Source organism: Clytia hemisphaerica, unplaced genomic scaffold, assembly GCF_902728285.1.
Source record: "Clytia hemisphaerica strain Z4C2 unplaced genomic scaffold, Clytia hemisphaerica genome assembly, whole genome shotgun sequence".
Classification (NCBI taxonomy): Eukaryota; Metazoa; Cnidaria; class Hydrozoa; order Leptothecata; family Clytiidae; genus Clytia; species Clytia hemisphaerica.
Window position 1 is genome coordinate 510,397 of NW_027103680.1, and position 19,263 is coordinate 529,659.

A 19,263-nucleotide genomic window follows, 5' to 3' on the forward strand; every position below is an offset into this window, starting at 1 on the left:
GTAGAATAGATAGAAACAGACCACTTTTTTTCAGTGGCGTTTTGCCGCCGCCTACTCGCGCTCCGAAAGCATAGCTATATCGGCTATATCCTAATCCATCAGCACGAAATTTAAAGAAATTTAAAAAGTCAAATTTTTGCTTCATTTTTTTTTGCTTGAGAAAGCTTAAAGTTTGGGCTTTACAGATCTATCTGTGGTTGTTGTTATAATCGGGTTATAATGCAGCTCCCAACCTCGTCCCCGTGTATCCCAGGCTTTATTTACGTTACTGATTTGTCTGTACACAAACCCAATATCTACGGCTAATTTCAAAATTCATTGCCGTAGTAACTACGCTACGATAATCGTGAGATACACTCTGGTACAGAGTAGTTACTGATTGACGCCAGTAAGAATCAAAAAGCTGATAATACGCAGGGATCGAGGTTGTGCAGCTCCTATTTCAACAAACACCCGCCCCCCTTATCTTCCCGCCCTCTAACAAATTAGTTTGCTAGTCTAGCTCATCCCACAGATATCTGTAAAGCCCGAAGGGCTAGATTTGCGGCTTTTATCAAAAAGTGAAGCTCATCTTTGGAAGGATTTCCTACCAGAGTCACGTGACTAAAATATGCAATTTCACCGGTTTGAGAGATGTGAAATAGCGTTTGTCGCCTACGTTTTTTGATCTCGCGCTCCGAAAACAATTAAAATGCTAGATCCTATCCATCGGCACGAAATTTAAAAAGTCAAATTTTTGCTTCACTTTTTTTTGCTGGAGAAAGCTTAAAGTTGCAAATCTAGCCCTTCGGGCTTAGATATCTGTGGCTCATCCCATAACTGAATCACAGGCTAGATGCATAAAGCACTGCTTACATCATATCAATTTCTTCTAAAACCCTATCTACATCACAGACTATCGGCAACTGTGTACAGTTTTTTTTTTCTGGTGAAAAATGGCTGCAAATTCAGTTTGGAAATCTTTGAAGCCTTCAAGAATCCAATCTGTTCTACGAAGATCGGTGAGTATTATATATGACTTCTAGCAAACCAGAGTCAGACATTGTAAATTTAATATCTTTTATTTCATTGCCCAAATTTGTTTGTACATTCAAAATAAAATTTCTTAAAACCTTTTTAAAATTTAATTTTTTCTGAAGTTAGTTTCAGTTAGGAACATTTGGCGAGTTCCTGCACGCAGCCTCAATAAAAAAAATCATAACAACACTCATTAAAAGATTTTGTTTGTGTCTTTTCTCATTTTTATTAGCCTAGACGATGTATGATAGTAAGTCGATAGACCTTTTCTTCGCCTTTCCATACGCCATACTGAATTAATTGTATGCGCAGGAAAAAAGTCCTGTATATTGATCAACGGCTTGTCACTGTGCCGGGTGCATACTCGGCGCCTTGGGGCCCCGCCGCAGGGTTGCTAGTAACGGCTCGAATTTCAGTCAGGTTAAAAATAGTGGCAATTTTACCCATATTATAATAACATTACCCCCGTCTTTTTTGTTATTCCATAAGTATTTCCAAATTTTGTGTTCTGCTGTGCGAGTATGGCTCAACGGATAGCGCGCTGGATTTCTGATCATCAGAAACTCTTTCATTTGGTGGGTTTGAACCCCGGTCGGGTCGATATTTCAAGGTCAGTTAAAACACTTTAGAATCGGTTAGTGTAAAACGCAGGTCACAGGTCACAGGTCGCAGGTCACAGGTCACAGGTCAGTGATGACAGGTTAACTCTAATCAATGTCATTGCAGAGGAAAATGTTTGGAAAACACAAAGAATTATCAAAAACATAATTCTCAAGCAATTTCATCCATATAAAACCATTTCAAACATCAAAATTTAACCATGTGCTTTTATCGATCTTTCGCGGTTTGCGCCGTGTATAACGCAGACCAGAAAATATTTGAAACCATATTACACGTATAACAGGTATATTACATATTGTAATGTTTGTAATGTTATATGATGGTTACATATAATAAAACAAATCGCTCTAAAACTACCTTCTCAGAGAACTCACAAGCTTCTGATTGGTGTAATTTTATATCCAGCCATATTGTTATCATCACATTCGGCATGCTGAATATTTTGGTGTTTTCTCTTGTAAGACATGATATTTGTAATTCTGTCAATATTTTTGTCAAAAATTGTCATTAAGTCATTAAAATGACAATTGAATAATTAATTAGTTTCATCCTTCTAAAACCACTCTCTTAGGGACCTCACAAGCTTCTGGTTGGTGCCGTTTTATATCCATTCACACTATCTACATCACATTCTGTATCATAAATATTTTTCGTTTTTTTGTCTGTTCTTGCATCATATATTATGATTCTGTTAATATTTTTGTCAAAAATTGTCATTAAGACATTAAAATAACAACTGAATAATTAATTAGTTCCATCTTTCTAAAACCACTCTCTTAGGGTCCTTGCAAGCTTCTGTTTGGTGCCATTTTATATCCATTCACACCATCCACATCACATTTTGTATAATAAATATTTTTCGTGCTTTTGTCTTGCTAGGCATCATATTTTATGATTTTGTCATTATTTTTGTAAGTAAGTGTCACTATGTCAAAATAGGTTGTTATTCTATTCAATTGTCATTTTATAATGTCTAAGTAGCATGTATTACTTTTTTGTAATTTAATGCGCTATGTATTGATGTTATGTTATATGTATATGTTATGATCTTATTTTTTTTTCCGGTCTGCACTTTGTTGACCTGTGACCTGTGACCTGCGACCTGTGACCTGTGACCTGCGTTTTACACTAACCGCTTTAGAATTGTCAGAAAACAAAGTAAATAAGTTAGAAAAGTCACCAGGGGGTCAGAAAAAAGCCTCAGAGAAGATAGGCAGAAATACAAAGTCAATGTCGGAACGAGCAATAGACAAGAGTTCTTTCCAAAAATAGAGGAGCAAAAAAGCTGTGGTTGGATTTAGTTAGAAAATATGCAAAACATATGCAAGTTTACACAAAGATTAAAATAGACCTTTTTTCAAAGAGGCCACCCTGTTGAATAATTATGTAGTCCAGCAGAAAAACAATGATAATAACCATGCATGATTATTACAATATGCATGATACAGTAATTATGCATGGCTCTATCATTGTTTTTATGGCTGGACTACATAATTATTCAACAGGACATCCTCTTTGAAAAAAGGTCTATAACAACAAAGCCAGTCAGGGCCTCCTTGTGGTCTTTTATAACATTAGTTTGAATAGAATAAAAACATACCTGATCAACACAACCAAACCTTCTGTCTTGTGTTTACTCTTTCCTTCCCAACAACTTTCGTTTTTGCTTATGTAGGTTTTAAAATCCACAAGTAATGAACCTCTTATAGCTTTATCTGAATAAATCTGGTTGAAAACCTTCTGTCAGGTTTCCCCGATTTCCCGATAAATTAAAAATAGGAACTTTCGAGTGGGCGCGATTGGGCGTACCACCATCAGGGAATATTTTTCGTGAAAATTTAACGTATTCTAACGCTAATAATCTAGACAGTATGGACCTAACTCTTCATACAAAAATTACGGGAAACGCATATTTGGACTTTGTACCCTATGCTGCATGCAAGCACTTACTGTAAGCCAAAGTCCCGCAAAGGCGGGACAAAAATCAGTTTTTTGAAGTTTGCAAAAAAAACGCCACATAGAGGATCTTTCAAATTCAGCCAGACCCAATCAATCAAACTTGTCGAACAAATTGAACAATCGAACTAATCAAACTCCATCGAACGATTAAAGCTCGATTCAAAAAATTAATCGAACCTAATTGAACACTCACAATTTTTGAAGCAATAGCAGTTCGATTAGTCCGGTCAGTAAAAAGTTTGATTAGTTCAATGATATTAAATCCTCATATCTTCCATCGTTTACAAAAACTTTGTCCTGGCACGCGATTGTCATTTCGAACAGTTCCCGGACTTAACAGCTTGGCATTTATTGTACCCGGATATTTGTCTATCCGGAATAGAGTCTGTAGCCCCTCTTTTGCCATTTCGCGTGCGGTCGAGTGGCGGAAAACCGCCTCTGGCGCTAAAAGGATACAGGAAAAGTGTGAAATCCGTTATCGGAAGTAATTTCCTGATTTATATTCCGAATTTGGCTTTAAGAAGAAGCTAATATACGGTGGCGGAGCAGCACAAACTTGTCGAACAAAATTGGTTTATCGAACTGATCGAACCGAAAAACCCATTGATCGAACTTAAACAAGCACTCACAATCTTTAAAGAAATCTTAGAGTTCGATTAATTTTTTTAATCGAACTTTAATTGTGCGATGGAGTTTGATTAGTTTGATTGTTCAATTGGTTCGACAAGTTCGATTGATTGGGTCTGGATTCAGTATGTGAACAGAGCAGTAAAAAATACAACTTTCTAGGAATGAAAATAAAGGGATAATGATAATTGAATACTATCCATTGATGATTTGCGGCACTATCGTAAAGCTAGAATCGCTTTGCGTACTCTTCGCTTGAGAAAATGATTGACGGATTGAAGTTTTTCACCCGGCGTTCTTGGCTCAATCCTCGGATCAATCCTCAGACCGCGCTAAAAATGGTTGACTGAGCTGTGATAGATCATTTAGATGGAAGTTGTTGGAATGTTTACAAGGCTCTTGACAGAAAATCTTTTGTTTTATTATCAGATGACAGTGTGGTTATTAATTTAGTTAGATCTGACAAATTGATGTTTGTAAGTGCACTTTATAGTTTTGATTCCCATTGAAGAATCATATTCTGGTTTTCATGTTATTAGATGCTATTTTAGGAGCTTTAGACTGCTTTAGAGCTAGCCTGCTAGATAGGAAACAAATGTTAAATTTGATTCTTTTATTGTTGGTAAGAACTATTTACAAATTATTTTCTTTAACGGGTGTTAAATCGACATTGACATATTTAATGATGCCATAATCAATGCCGTGCATATTTTGGGGACAAGCTGGAGTTTTTACAAGCTCCTATTTGATTTGGTTGGTCGTTAAGATGTAATAAAAGAATCTTATTACTTTTTCTAAAGAACGCGTCATCTCTATCACTCTAAGGCATCTCATATTTTGTCAGCCCCGTGCATATTTTGTCAACATCTTTTTCATTGGATAAATACCACTAAAATATACAAGATAAGTAAACTTAAATTTATCGCCCACGCACCTCTCTTATTCATTATCTACGATGATCGGTATTTTTTTTGAATTCCATGTTTAGATTTTCCACCCAGCCCCGTTGCTATGTAGGCACGCCCTGTTGCTAAGGACATGTTTTTTAATTCTTTCCAAAATGACATTCTAAAAAATTCAAAATTTTGAAAAAAGCTATTTAAGGGTTTTTAATATTAAAAAAGTGATTTGTTATGATCACAGGACCTCAAAAATACTTTTTTCGAATTTCTAAACCGTTGGTCACTACAAGGACCCGATATGAGCTATTTTTTAGCATTTGACAACATTCTAAATAGCTAATTTTGTGCATATGAGCATGAATTTTCCTAATCTGACTGAAAAAAATGGTAATTTGATAGTAAGTTATTTTGAATGCAAATTGTTAAAGGGCCCAGATTTTCCTGTTCTATGGCCCTGTTTTGAGCTAGTAATTAGCAACCTTATTTGAATGAAAAGCTAATAATTTGCTCTAATTAAGGACCTTGGAACTTCAAAAGTGGTATATTTGAGTTTTCTACACACATTCTAATAGGCAATGAAGATAAAACCAAGAATAAAAACCCCATATGGTTAAAAAAGAGCAAAAAATTAGCTTTATGGAAGAAATGCTAAATAATTGCTCATTTTGGGTCCATAATACAGTAATTTTATTCTAAATTTATAAGAAGTTAGTTCCTGTAAACATTATAGAATAGAATTTCACTTAACAAAATGTAAGAAATTATAAATGTTTCCAAATTTAATGACTAAAATAAGATATCATAGTTTCCAGAATTCGAAAATAGACTATAAAGCTAAATTCTTGCTCGAAAGTAGGCCTTGTAATGACTCTATAATCATTAATTTCGCTTTTTATCAATAATTAAGGGTTTAATAAACATAATTGATCAAAATTAAAGCCATACTCCAGTTATTTTTAGCACAGTGAGAGGTTTTCAAAAAGCAAACAACCAGTGCTAATTATCTGCTCACAATTAGGCCCTACAACCATTTTAGATGCTAATTCATGTACAGGAAATTATTTATAAAAGGTGTATGGATGTCCCTGCAAAATCTCAGCTGCATAGCATTAGAACTGATAGAGTTATGTAGAGTTGAAGTTCAATGCTAATTTTTTGCTCATGCTAAAATGCTAAGTTTTAGCTCATTTTTGGGCCGCACTTTCAACTAGGATAACTTTAAGTAGAATTAGAATTGGAACTAGATTTTTCAGTATGTTGTTCTTTGTCTATTTAAGATAACCACTATTATAAGATTGTAAAATACAACTGGATACAAAAGCCGTATAAGGTTTTTTCCCAAAATGTCCATTTTGTGGTAAGAATTAAAAAACATGTCCCTAAGACCTTTGCTTGAAATCGAAAGTGAAATTCATGGTATGAGGGGGGATGGCTACAACCAAAATCTTCCTGAAAAAGGCAGGAGGCTGGATTTTTTTTTAATTTCAGGGGGTACCTATGATCTCTGGGGGTATCTAACTTTTATGCAGTAACGTCTGGGGGCTTGGGGACTATATTTTATATCTTGCTTTTATCTAACTATCATTATTCTTTTTAATTGTAAAATTTTTTTCATTTCTTGACATATATTATACTCAAGTCACAAGGGGTACCAATCACAGGGGGTACCTACTAACGTCTGTTGTTTGGGGGTACCTAAAATTCAGGGGGTACCTATTTTCTTAGAGGGTACCTAAAACCCTGGTCCATGCCATGGCAAATCAAAAAAATTTAGCGCACACTGCCGTTTTCGTAATATCAATAAAGTGAAGGGAGGTCCTGATTGAACAAAGCATCTTATAAAGAAATGTTATAATCATTAAACATTAGAACAATAAAAGATGGAATTTCTTAATCCAAAAAGAAATATTTACAGACCAACAAAAGCCTTTTAAGAAAGAATTTGTTCTTAAAGACATAGCATATTCTGTTTTCATGCCATTAAAAAATTCCACGAAGACAGAGTACACACATCAACTTTCAAAACACGCAAACTGAAAGCAGTAATTATGACGTCACACATTCAGCGGGTTCAGATCAATGTTTTGATTTGATCGTTTGACGGTTCTATTCCCTGGAGAATAATTTACTGTCAGCCGAATAAGGATTATTTTTCTACCTTCGCGGGTGATTTTTCAGCTTGAGTTTATGTCTAATGTCAGGGTTTTTTGAAGTGCTTTTCTAAGACATGAGCGAATTTGATTATTTCTAGTTTTCAAAAGAAGCAAATTTAATCTTTCTTCTACAAGATTACACTTTAATATAATGCCAATTATGCATGTAAGTTTTATATTAATACTTTCATTTTGCATATGTTTTGCATACTTTCCAAGGGAATTTCACCACGGCAATTCGGCCACCATAAATTTTGCATACAATTCAATATGGCGGATGAAAAGGCGTAAAGGTCTATCAGCATCTTAGACTTAAATCATCTGAAAAATGGGCTCTGAGAATAAAGGTTTGTTCAGGCAACAAGAATCATCAAGCACGCAAGCTGTAATGTGATTATTTTGCATATCGCGACCGCTCGAAAAGCAGTTGCGTAGCGCTTTAACACAAAAGATCTTTGAAAAATTGGGCAGTTATAGAAAAAAAACCATTACCCCCCTGTGGACAACAGGTTTTTTTGATTTTTTTTTTCACTTGGAAATTCTGAGAAATTTGAAAAAGGTTTTCCGATCCAGGATTTTTCCTCATTATTTTGGTCATATGTATTGGAAAATCCATAAGATTTGATCTATTTTCTTGTCAAGTATCGGAAAATCCAAGATTTTCCCATAGAAAATCTTGAATGTTACGGAAATCCTGAAGTTTTTTAAAAGTAAATTGTTACGGAAAATCCATGTCGTCCACAGGGGGGTAACGGACTATAACTTGAACCGCCCATTGCGGATAAAAATCTTAAGAACACTCGATGATCAAAACGCTGGCTACGCTGAAAACAAAATTCTTTGAATAATATCGCTAAATATCCGACAAATTTTCCAACATTCCGACTAGAAAAGGATCAGATTTTTAAGATAGAAAGTGAGTCGGTCAGAGGACGTGAACACAACTTATAATTGTGACCGCGACCCTATAATACACCTTTCCCATAATTCGCAAAACATGTGTGCCCGCATTATTTTGATGCTCTCCACTGTTTGGTCTATGAGGTAGACAAACCGTTTTTGCCTGCATTTTTTTTGTTTTTTCGAGCTTAAAAGTTCTTTAAATGTTCCGTCGATCCAAATCCCTTCAAATGTTAGCATACTTTCTTTCTATACATGATATCATTTATTATAATACCCTGAAAATTTTTCGCCAAGAAAAGATCTCTATCAAAAGTTAAAGCTGTAAACCCATTTTCTCTAACAAACAACTCACAGGCAAAAACGTGTTCGTTTACCTCCCAAACAATTTTATACACAACAGTGGAACGCGCATTTTTTATGGGGAGTTGGAATTACGGGAAAGGTGTATCGAACACAATCAATTATTACCAAGGATTCAGCCGTTCGATTGAGATTGGATTGCGTTCAACCATTGAATCACAGCAATTATTTAATGGAAATCGATTATATTTGATTGATCCAATTGCAATTTTCGTCAAAATTTTAAAGAACTCCTTGCCATTAACCCTGCAGAGAGATTTTTAGTGGGCAGGCATTGTCTTTAGTTGGGTTGGAATTTTTTTCATTTTGAAATGCCACCATCAGCGTTTCAGATTTATACTATTTTATTTATATATTTGGGTTCTTGAAAGGTTTAAGGTTTGTTTACTATTTACTTCGAATCATTTTTGGAGACTGCATTTTAGCTAATTGAGGCTGGGGTGTTTTTTTCATTTTTTGAAAATTTTCATTTTTTGAAAATTTTCATTTTTTGAAAATTTTCATTTTTTGGCCTGGGACAAAGTTTATTCTCAGAGCGAGGCTAAAACCTTAGGACAGCCTAGAGACTTTAAAAATAGTCAGATTTGGCTGAAATTTGGTAGACTTGTCCATTTGATGAATATCTGGTTACTTTTCTTTTGTTTTGTTTTTCCATACAACTTTGATTTTTGGGGCCTGGGTACTAAGTTTTTGGGTTGTTTTGCTACAATTGAGCCTTTGAATGATTTGAAGCTGCTAAAGTTGAGCCTTGTGTGTTGCCCACAATCAACTCTTTTCAAAGCTTTTAATCTTATTATTCTTTTATTCTTAGCTACACACAAGCAGACCATCATCAAATGAAGCCAGAAAATTTGTTACATATGATGACCCAGTAAGTATGGTCCACAAATTATGTGGACACTCTTTTTTGTTTTTTATAAAATAGAGACACTTTTTTGTTTCCTTTGCTTCATGTTTGACCAGCAGCAAAGCAAATTTTAAATGAACGCTACTTTACCTTGAAATTTAAGTTAGCATTTTTTTACTAATTGTGGAAAGCTTTCAAAACGTCCTCTCTCTCTGTCTTTTATAAGCAAAATCTTTTTGGACCTACCCCGGTGGAGGTCCTATAAATTAACCTTTGTCCGTTCGTCCGTTCGTCTGTTCGTTCGTTCGTTCGTTATTAGCTTTCCTCATGATTGGCTCGTTAGTTTTTTCTGATTTTTTGCACAAAGATGCATAACTATAAACCCTCGAATGTGACGGAGCCCGATTTTCAAAAAAAAAATTTTTTGGGCAAATTTGGGCCAAAAAACGGCTAAAAAACGGGTTTTTTGGACTTTGTGAAAAATTAGGTCGTTAATTTTTTCTGATTTTTTGCATGAAAGTAGGATACCATCGTAGGTAAAAGATGGCTTAAGCGAATTTTTGCAAAAAAATTTTATTGGCTCAAAAAACGCATGTTTATCTATAAGAATCACTATTAATAAGCATACATCAATGTTTTTAGTCAAATTACTCATTTTTTTTATGAGATTTTTGCTCAGGAGGGCTTACTTTTAAAGAATATGTGTGTTTCGACATGAAATTTTGGTTGCTTGGCGTGTTTTTATAGAAAAACTGGCCAAATTCGATATTTCTTTATAAGCACATTATCAATTACTTAGGTATTAGCTTTTCTCGAGATTGGCTCTTTCATTCTTTACGATTTTTTGAACAAAGATGCATAACTATTAACCCTCGAATGTGACGGAGCTCGATTTTTGGAAAAAAAATTTTGGGGTAAATTTCAGCTCAAAAAACGCATATTTATCTATAAGAATCACTATTAATAAGCATACATCAATGTTCTTAAAATTACTGAATTTTTTGATGAGATGTTTTTTTGCTCTCGAAGTCTTGAATATGAAAGAATATTTCAAGAGCATGAAATTTTGGTTTCTAAACGTGTTTTTTTTATAAGAAACAAACGACTAATTTTAATATATCGTCACTATTTGTGTTCTGAATGATTGTTTAATGGTCACGCTTATGTAGATATCAATTATATATGTGTTAAATGCATAACCAGGTAGGTCCATAAAAGTATCACTTGTTATAGCTGTTATCAGTTGCATCTTAGCTTTTGGTTCATAGAAGGCTTTTGTCTTTAGGACTTTAAAGTAGTAAGTAACGTGAGCACTTGGATAGTAGTAAGAAGTTGGAAAGAAGCTAATCAATAGTAGTTTTTTCCACCTTTGTTTGCACACAATTTATTTTTAGACTTTTTGATGATATTCTCATATAATTTGCAATTAATGCAAATTGGAGCCTATAAAAAAGAGGCCAATATATTCCAAGTTATGGTTTTCACTGGTCAACCAAGCTTTGCCAATCGACCTGTGAAAATTTACTTTTTTTACTTCATGAGAAATTAGAGCATTTTTGGTCATTTTTAAAAATGGGCTCTTTTGCAAACTCTATGATAGGTTGAAGGTGCTGAAAGGAAGCTTGTCACACTCATCCCTGGAGACGGCGTTGGTCCAGAACTTGCTGGAGCTGTGAAACATGTTTTTAGGTAAATGATAAAAATATTACATTCTTATTTTAAAGTAGCTTCTTATTTTGAAGGATGGTTGCATTGAACTTGTGTACTTCTATATAATTTCTTCTATAGTCAAGATGCTTCGTAATTCTTATTATTAAAACACAGACTAATTTGATAAAATTCGCTATCCAGAGTTTTTTTGTATTTTTCAGCTCAGTTGGTGTGCCTGTGGATTGGGATGAAATATACGTCAGGTATTGTACTACTGTATATTTAACAACCTTTCAATTAAAATATGAAATATTATGTTTTAAAAGTTTGCTAAGCTTGTCTCACCGCCCCGGTGAGAATTTTTCCCACAGCTAGCATGAAAATTTCTATTGAATTCTCATTAGAGGACAAAAATTCTATTGTCCTGAAGCTGAATCAAAAAAATCGAGTGGGAGTGGTTTAAGAGTACAACAATCTCTTCCGTTGAATTTTAAATGGGATGAAATCACAGCCAATCTTTGCCTGTACCAGCAGACGACGATGGCTTTTTCCTCAACACCGTGATGAAAAACTTGCGTGTTGGGATAGAGATAGGCTAGTCAATCTCCCCATGGGGCTGGAATTGTAGAGTAATTCGCACTTGGGACAAAAAGCCAGCCAAATTTTCCAGTGGGAGGGAGCTCCCAGTGGGTCTGTGACACAGGGGGGGTCATTTCATGAGCTTTATGTGGAGATAAGTTGAAATAGAAAATTTTATTTCTTTACTTTTCATTTCAGTGATATTGGAAATTTTGGAGGTGAAACTTCTCTAGACAAAGTTAAATTATCAATGTCCAAAACAGGCGTAGGACTAAAAGGTAGGACTTCATCTTCGCTCCTCACTACACTTTATTGATTGATAATTGCACTCATAGTATACCCCCTATTATTCTGCAGTGGAGGGGAAAAACACCATAGGTGGGCGCTTGAAATTTGCTAATTTCAGGTGGGGAGCTTCGTTTTTGCATGAAGGACCTTACTTACGTTTTCGATTCTTAAACTGAAATAACAACTCGTGAAATTAGAAGCTAATTCTTTCCGGTTATAGGTAAACGTTCTTTTCAAGTTATACGTTTAAGAAAACGGTTTAATTGAAATCAATTGGTCATTATTTTAAGTGGGACATGGGTGAAGTCAGCTGTAAGGCGATGACTTCTCGAACGGGACTTTAAAAACTAAGTTGGGACTGTGGACTCTTCTTCAAACGATGCAAGCTCAAGCATAGTTTATTATACTATTACTAAGTGACCAGACTAAAAAATTTAAAGAGGAAACCTTTGTAATATTTTTAACATCAGGTCTATTATAATTTTGTTCTTTCTACTCATGCAACTCCACGTGTCAACAAAATTGTGTCGTTTCAGGTGCATTGACAACGCCATCAAATATTTTACAGCACGATCAAAAATCGTTGAACCAAAATTTACGGTAATTTTACTATCTATTTCAGTCTATTCTCAACTTCAGTTGAGCCTAGAATCTGACAATGTCTGTATGTCCGTCCGAAAACTTTGTAGCAGCCTGGAGACTTAAAAAATTGTTCGATTTGGCTGAAATTTTGCACACTTGTTCCTTGGGTGAATATCCTGGGGTGATTTTTTTCATTTTTCAAAAATTTTGATTTTTGGGGCCTGGGAACGAGTTTTTCGCCAAAACGAGGCTAAAGCTTTGTGGCAGCCTGGAGACTTCAAAATTGTTCGATTTGGCTGAAGTTTTGCACACTTGTTCCTTGGGTGAATATCTGGGGGTATTTTTTCATTTTTCTCATTTAAACTTGTCTGTGGATAGTGATGTAAAGCTATGATGGTAGACTTTAAGAATAGGGATATATGTAAACATTTGTGAACCCAAGAAAACTTTAATATCTTGATTAATTTTAAATCAATTTTCGTATATGATAAATTGTGGGAAATTAATTTTGCAGAGCAACGTGTAAACAAAAACCACAAAAGGTTTTATTTCCTCCGAAGTAATTTATTTTGAAAGGCTCTGAGGACGAGGACACTATTCTAAAGACTCTATTTTAACGTATATAAAACAATGAAAAATGAAGATAAAAACAACCCCAGGTATTCACCCAAAGAACAAGTGTACCAAGTTTCAGCCAAAACGGACAAAGTTATAATATTTGCTACCTAATACTAAATATTTGAAATGATTGGGCTTTCGAATAACAAAATATCTGAAGTTGAGCCCAGTCTGGCCCAGTGCGGTGCGCACGTTCGACTATTTATCATATTTTGATTAAAATAAAGTATTATATTTGACTATAATCCCTTTGTCAATGCAAACTCAGTAATTAATGGAAATATTATGTCATAAGAAATTGTCAAAAATAAAGGATGCCTTCTTTTATTTTCTGTTGTGGTTTTATCAAAATGAATCTCAAAATTTATATTCTTGTTTTTTCTTTAGGTTGGAATTAGATTTATTTGCAAACGTCGTACATTGTAGAAGTTTACCAGGAATTAAAACTAGGTAATATTGATGCAAATTCATCTATAATTTGTCTTTCAGTCATTGAAATGAAATCACTTTTAATCTTTACTCCATCATTCACTTAGGGTATTTTAAGGGTGTACATCAAAGGATCTTGTTAAGCTTAAATCACTATTAGAAAGGAATTTTTAAATCTATAATTCAAGCTCTTCAGTGGTAAAAACGAAAGTCCGAAATTTTCTACCATTCAACAACTCAAAATAAGAAAACACTGATCAGCCTTGGCCTCAAACTGAATATATCTTTTATTCAAAATAAAGTCTGCGACCGTAGTCAAAGGCGACCCGAAGGCTCCTCTTTCGATAGATGTACCTACCTGATGGTAGGAGAGGGCGCCACGCTGTCTCCCAGGATTGCTCCACTTACCCTTGATCATTCCATTAATTGCTGAGCATCAACAGTCTGTTCCTCTAAAGAATCCTGCATTGCAACACGCATGCGTAATTTATCGTTCGTTAAAACCATACGTAGTTAATTCCCGTGATAAGCAAAGGGGAATGAATACGTAGGGGTGTTACAGTCACTTTCGGTCGGGGTTGTAGACGGCGAAATTTGTCATTCTTTATGGAAATTTGTCGTTCTTTGTCGTCCATTTTTTAGTAATGCAGGATGCTTTAGATAAACCCCCTCCAAGCAGAGAGGTATTTAACAACGATTTGAAAATAATCACCATCTCATTATCAATTTTATTTTAAAGACATGAGAACGTGGATATTTGTATCATCAGAGAACAGACAGAGGGCGAATATTCTAGTTTGGAACACGAGGTCAGTCATGTTTGTTTGTTTATGCACAATCATTCGTTCTCAAAAATAAGAGTGAATACACCTTTTTTTTGTAAGAACATCTTGCATCCGAAATGCTTGAAGTCTTAGCGTAAAATTTCTTAAGAGATTTGTTGTTTTAAAGTCCACAAAGCCTTAAATTATTCTTAACTTGTTCTTGATATTTTGACAAATCGAAGCCTTATGCTCTTTATATAGCTTGTTCTTGTATAAACCTGGGGGGGGGGGCACTCAAGCTAAACGACCTACTGCACATATACGGCCCTTAAGGGTCTTTTTGCCAAGCTTCTGAAAGTACACTGTAAGGGTCAAAATGAGCAAAGGTGAGAAAAAGTGCACTCTAATGGTGTAGAATTAACAAAATCTTACAATCAAGAAAATGCTTCGTAAGGCTTGATTTTTTTGCCCAAATTTACTCAAATTTGACTAAACTTTCTCTCCGCAATGAGGGTCCAATATCAAAGCCCTAGTTTTAGGCCGCACGTACGGTCATTTTTTGAATCAAGTGCCTCTCCCCCAACTGGTGTTTAAAATGACGTGAATGTGAAACCCGCTCTTTATCCAAGAACGAAAATCTTTCTGTAACAAAAGGGCTGTTATCTTCTATTAATTTGACATTGACAGATCTGCCACTACAGGGAGTACCAGAATTGAGGAGTCAATCTTCAAAGGTGTCGTTTGTGTTAGACTTAATTTAATCTTGTACATTACAGTTCAAGTTTTTTCTTTAAAAGTCATTTCGTTTATCGCTATTCAGAGTGTTCCAGGGGTCATCGAGATGATCAAAGTGATTACACGTAAGAAGAGTGAACGTATCGCCAAATTCGCTTTCGATTACGCCATGAAGAATGGCCGTAAGAAGGTCACGTGTGTTCATAAAGCTAACATCATGTAAGAATTTCGACTAAGTATCCCTTTTTTATTTTATTTTCTTTCTTTCGAGCCCCTCATACCTGTTTCTTTTATATAATTTTTTCCTTTTTTTATCAATCACGACCTATCTTTATTCATTTTGACACAAAAATGATTCGAACACCCATAACGTTATCACACGAAAACATATGCGGGTCAAGTGTATTTCAGTTTATTGTGTGAAAGATTTCTGTGGAGACCCCTGGTTTCTTCGACCTTTCTATCTATCAAGATAGGTAGTCATGTTGAACTTTTGAATCACGAAGACTTCCATTTTCTTAAATCTTCAGCATAATCTATCTGACTTTGAGCTATTGAAATAAAAATTTTTCCCTTTAAATTTTTATTTTATTTTATAGCTTAGTACCCCTGGCAATATCACTTAGTGCCTAGCGGGGGGAGGAGCTATCTATTTCTCTATATTCGTTTTGTCAGTAGTATATGTTTGTCAGTGTAATGTAGTTTTCTAAATTTTAAAGAAAAAATAAATCAGATAAAAGTCTAAGTTTCCGTCATTTACGTGGTGATTAATGGTCTAGAATTTAATTTTCGTTATGTTTTTCAGGAAACTTGCTGATGGTTTATTCGTTGAGTCATGTCAAAACATAGCCGAGATGTATCCCAAGATCAAGTTTGAAGCCATGATTGTTGACAACACGTGCATGCAGCTCGTTTCCAGGCCCCAGCAATTTGACGTCATGGTCCTTCCAAATCTTTATGGTAGTATCGTCAACAACCTTGGCGCTGGCCTCGTTGGAGGAGCAGGAGTCGTCCCTGGCAAAAGTTTGAGTAGAGATTTTGCCATCTTTGAACCGGTAAGTACCAGTAGTCAAGTGTCAAGTTTTCTCTCTGTCTTTCTCTCTCTGATTGGTTTGCTGGATGTAAATTTCTTGTTGAACATGTCGTTTTATTGCCTGCTTTGAAAGAATTAGTCAATTGATTGAAATCTGTTTGAAATATCCAGTGATGTCTCAAAAACTCCAGTAAAACTCCCTAAAAATTTCGTTTTTTAAATCCTCTAATGCGTAAAAGTTACACCTGTAAATTTTCTATTTCTATTTTATGGGGAGCCTGTATGAGATTTGAGGCGGGCTTGTAAGCTTTTATGCCATTTGCTGGAAAAGTCCTTTGAAGCTCTTGTGTGTTTTTTTCATCCTCCAGGGAGCGCGTCACACTTATGCACAAGTAGCTGGACGAAACATTGCAAATCCAACAGCTATGTTGTTAACAGCTTGTGATATGTTGGATCATATTCAGTAAGTGATTCTGTATTTTTTTGAACCACGTTTTGGATGTACAGCCAGGGTTGATTGTAGCCTATACTAGACGTCACGGTTTTTCTTCTACGCAGTAACGTCTATTCCACTTTGCGACTTTTTCGAATGTTTTGTGAATGACGAATGACATTTGATTTTTGACTTCACTTTAAACTTTCGAAGCTCTTGCAGTAGCGAAAATATCGAATTTGCATCAATTCAAAGCACTTGAAAGGCTTCTATTTTTCGAAAATCATCAAAGTGGAACTCACTAAGAAACGGAATAAAAGATCCCGGTTTTTTTAGTTAGGTGCTCGCTAGGTTGATTGAAAATTCTAAGATCTAGGATTTGAGCCAATCAGGTTTCGCGCACAAGAGGGATGTGCCATTAAATTCATACTATAGACTCTCGCTTATTCGTTCTTTTACCATTCGAATCTATCTTTTACTCGAATTAATTTCCGTCAAAAAAGAAACCCTGTAATTCAAATTATACTTCTCTTTCGAGTTTGAATCATAAGCCCCTCAAGCGGTTTGTGTAATGCCGTGATAGGGACTTTCTTTCTTGCGTGATTACGTGATTTGAATTTTTTTTTTTGCGTGATCAGAGGTCAAAACGTGATCGTAAAAAATTTTTGAGCTGTGATGCGTGATTTCTAAGGAATGCGTGATTATCCAAGATTTTTATGCTGATTTTCGTGATCGCGGTTGAAGACAAAAATTGCGTAATATCGTGATCAGAGTTACCGCATGGGGGGGGCGCATCAACTATGGAGGGTTAACTGTAACAGAATTTGAAGAACTATGCTCAAAAAATAAGACGGAAGTTATAATGTCTTTAAAATTTCAAATCGCCTAAAATATTCCGTCTACAAACTAAAATTTTATTTTAATTTTCAAATTTGTTTTGCTTTTTCTTCGTTTAGTTTTCTGAAGCATTCTCGCATGATAAGAGAAGCTGTCCACAAAACAATCGACGATGGAAAGGTCAGTATTTCCTACCACTTCTTAAAACTTAAGGCCGGTCGATCGCACTTTTTCGAACAAAGCTTCCACGCTATTGGTCAAAAGAAAAAAATCAAGCAATTCCATTGGCGCGATCTGACGTAACGGTTGGAAAAAGTTAAAATGTATTCAACTTTTTTTTCGAGCCCGTGCTATATTTTTATGACATAATCTTTTTTTCCAACAAAAAGGATTGAAGCCAAAAGGTGCGATCGCAGCGCGCGCAAGTGGAGACCGGCCTTTATTGTGACCGTTTTCTAAAGAGCGACTGCTGTAAGTGCTTTTACTGTCCCCTATATTCCGGGTTGTTTTAAATCGTTTCAGGTACCCTCTGTCCTTAGTCCCATAGTTTTCTTGTAAGGTCTTGTAAGCATTTATGGTTAACCTTATTGCTGTATCCTCACGGGCTTTACATTTGTGGGTTAAAGATTGCATGTATGTATATGCTATAGATGGTTATAATGCCATGGAAACAACCCGTATATATTTTGAATTGGAAACCTTTTAGTGATACACCCCCTTCTCACAGACCCACTGGGAACCATTCCCACTGAAAAAGTATCGTCCTCAGTGAAAAATTATACTACAATTTTTATCCCCTTTGAAAATAATCAAATAAACCAATCCTCACTGCAAAATCTTATAGGTCCCCCGTTTCAAATTTCCCGGTCCCCCTATAAAGCAAATTTACAATTTTTCTTGGACGCGCGTGTATAATAATGTGATATTTTTCATTCCATTGTGTTATATTTTTGTTTTTTTTCTCACTTTTCTTTAAATCTTGTGTATATTTTTTCTATTTACAGTATCTAACATTGGATGTTGGTGGTAGTTGCAGTTTATCATTATTCATCAACAAAGTTATTGAGAATGTAAGACCAATTGAATAGAAAAATCTTGCAAATGACGGCGAATTAGAATGACAAACTTGGTTTAAAATACATCAAGTTAAAAATAATGTATGTAAGATTATTCAAAGAAAATTATAAATATTTTGGAAAGTGTAAATACCTACTGTTAAAGCAAAAAAAAATTACAACTTGAAATTGCTAATTTTTTTAAACACTCTATTTTATATAAGCATAAGGTTTATAAGCATTCTTAAGCCCAAATTCGGTAAAAAATAAGCATAATGCGCTAAGCATAACTCCAAGCTAAAATGCAAAAAAATCGTGCACCTTTTCTAAAACGCTGACCTTTTTAGGGTTACTTTTAAAGTTGTTTGAGCTTTCTTAGACCAAAGATTTTCGAATGTAGCGCCAAATTAGAAAGAAAACTTTCATTCCTTTAGCCGAATCAATGTTCTGACTTAAAAAGTCGAAAATTTCGTGAACCTAAAGAAAATAAATAAGTCGAAGTCTAAGCATAAATAAGCATAAATTAAGAATGAAAATGGGATTTTTCTAAGCATATTGAGTCTTGACCCGATTTTCCCGTATGCTTATAAAAAAGTGCATTTTTTTCTTCCAGAAAGCTCGAAATTTTCATTTGACAAATAGTGAAAATTGGCCTTTTTTAGAGGGATTTTCGGTCAAGTTTGATAACGGGGAATCAAAGTGACAGACTAATCTCAGACTAATCACCTAAGCTTGGAAATGGTTGTGATTTTGTTACTTCTTATATATATTGTTGACTGACCATTTGAAACAAAAAAGTTACTTTGAAAAAAATCTGGGCAAAAGGGTAATTTTTGAGTTTTTTAAACTGAAAATTCTAAAATTATTTCTT

General features: G+C 34.9%; 1 protein-coding gene across 1 annotated transcript; it reads left to right on the forward strand.

Moving 5' to 3' along the window:
• The first annotated feature begins 877 nt into the window (after positions 1–877).
• Positions 878–18,588, forward strand: LOC136803705 (isocitrate dehydrogenase [NAD] subunit beta, mitochondrial-like). Its single transcript, XM_067060424.1, has 13 exons — positions 878–1,001; positions 9,354–9,413; positions 10,990–11,078; positions 11,261–11,302; positions 11,817–11,896; positions 12,443–12,506; positions 13,494–13,556; positions 14,275–14,344; positions 15,120–15,253; positions 15,840–16,089; positions 16,436–16,530; positions 17,457–17,517; positions 18,342–18,588. Exons 1-13 carry the CDS (start codon positions 936–938, stop codon positions 18,423–18,425), a joined length of 1,158 nt encoding a protein of 385 aa, XP_066916525.1. The 5' UTR covers positions 878–935; the 3' UTR covers positions 18,426–18,588.
• Positions 18,589–19,263: the final 675 nt, after the last annotated feature.

Bases quoted from the DNA above. Each gene is read 5' to 3' on its own strand.
- LOC136803705 (XM_067060424.1), top strand. From the start codon at position 936: ATGGCTGCAAATTCAGTTTGGAAATCTTTGAAGCCTTCAAGAATCCAA. The intron at 11,303-11,816 runs GTATTGTACTAC...TTTTCATTTCAG, and splicing joins TGGGATGAAATATACGTCAG to TGATATTGGAAATTTTGGAG. The intron at 17,518-18,341 runs GTCAGTATTTCC...TTCTATTTACAG, and splicing joins AAACAATCGACGATGGAAAG to TATCTAACATTGGATGTTGG.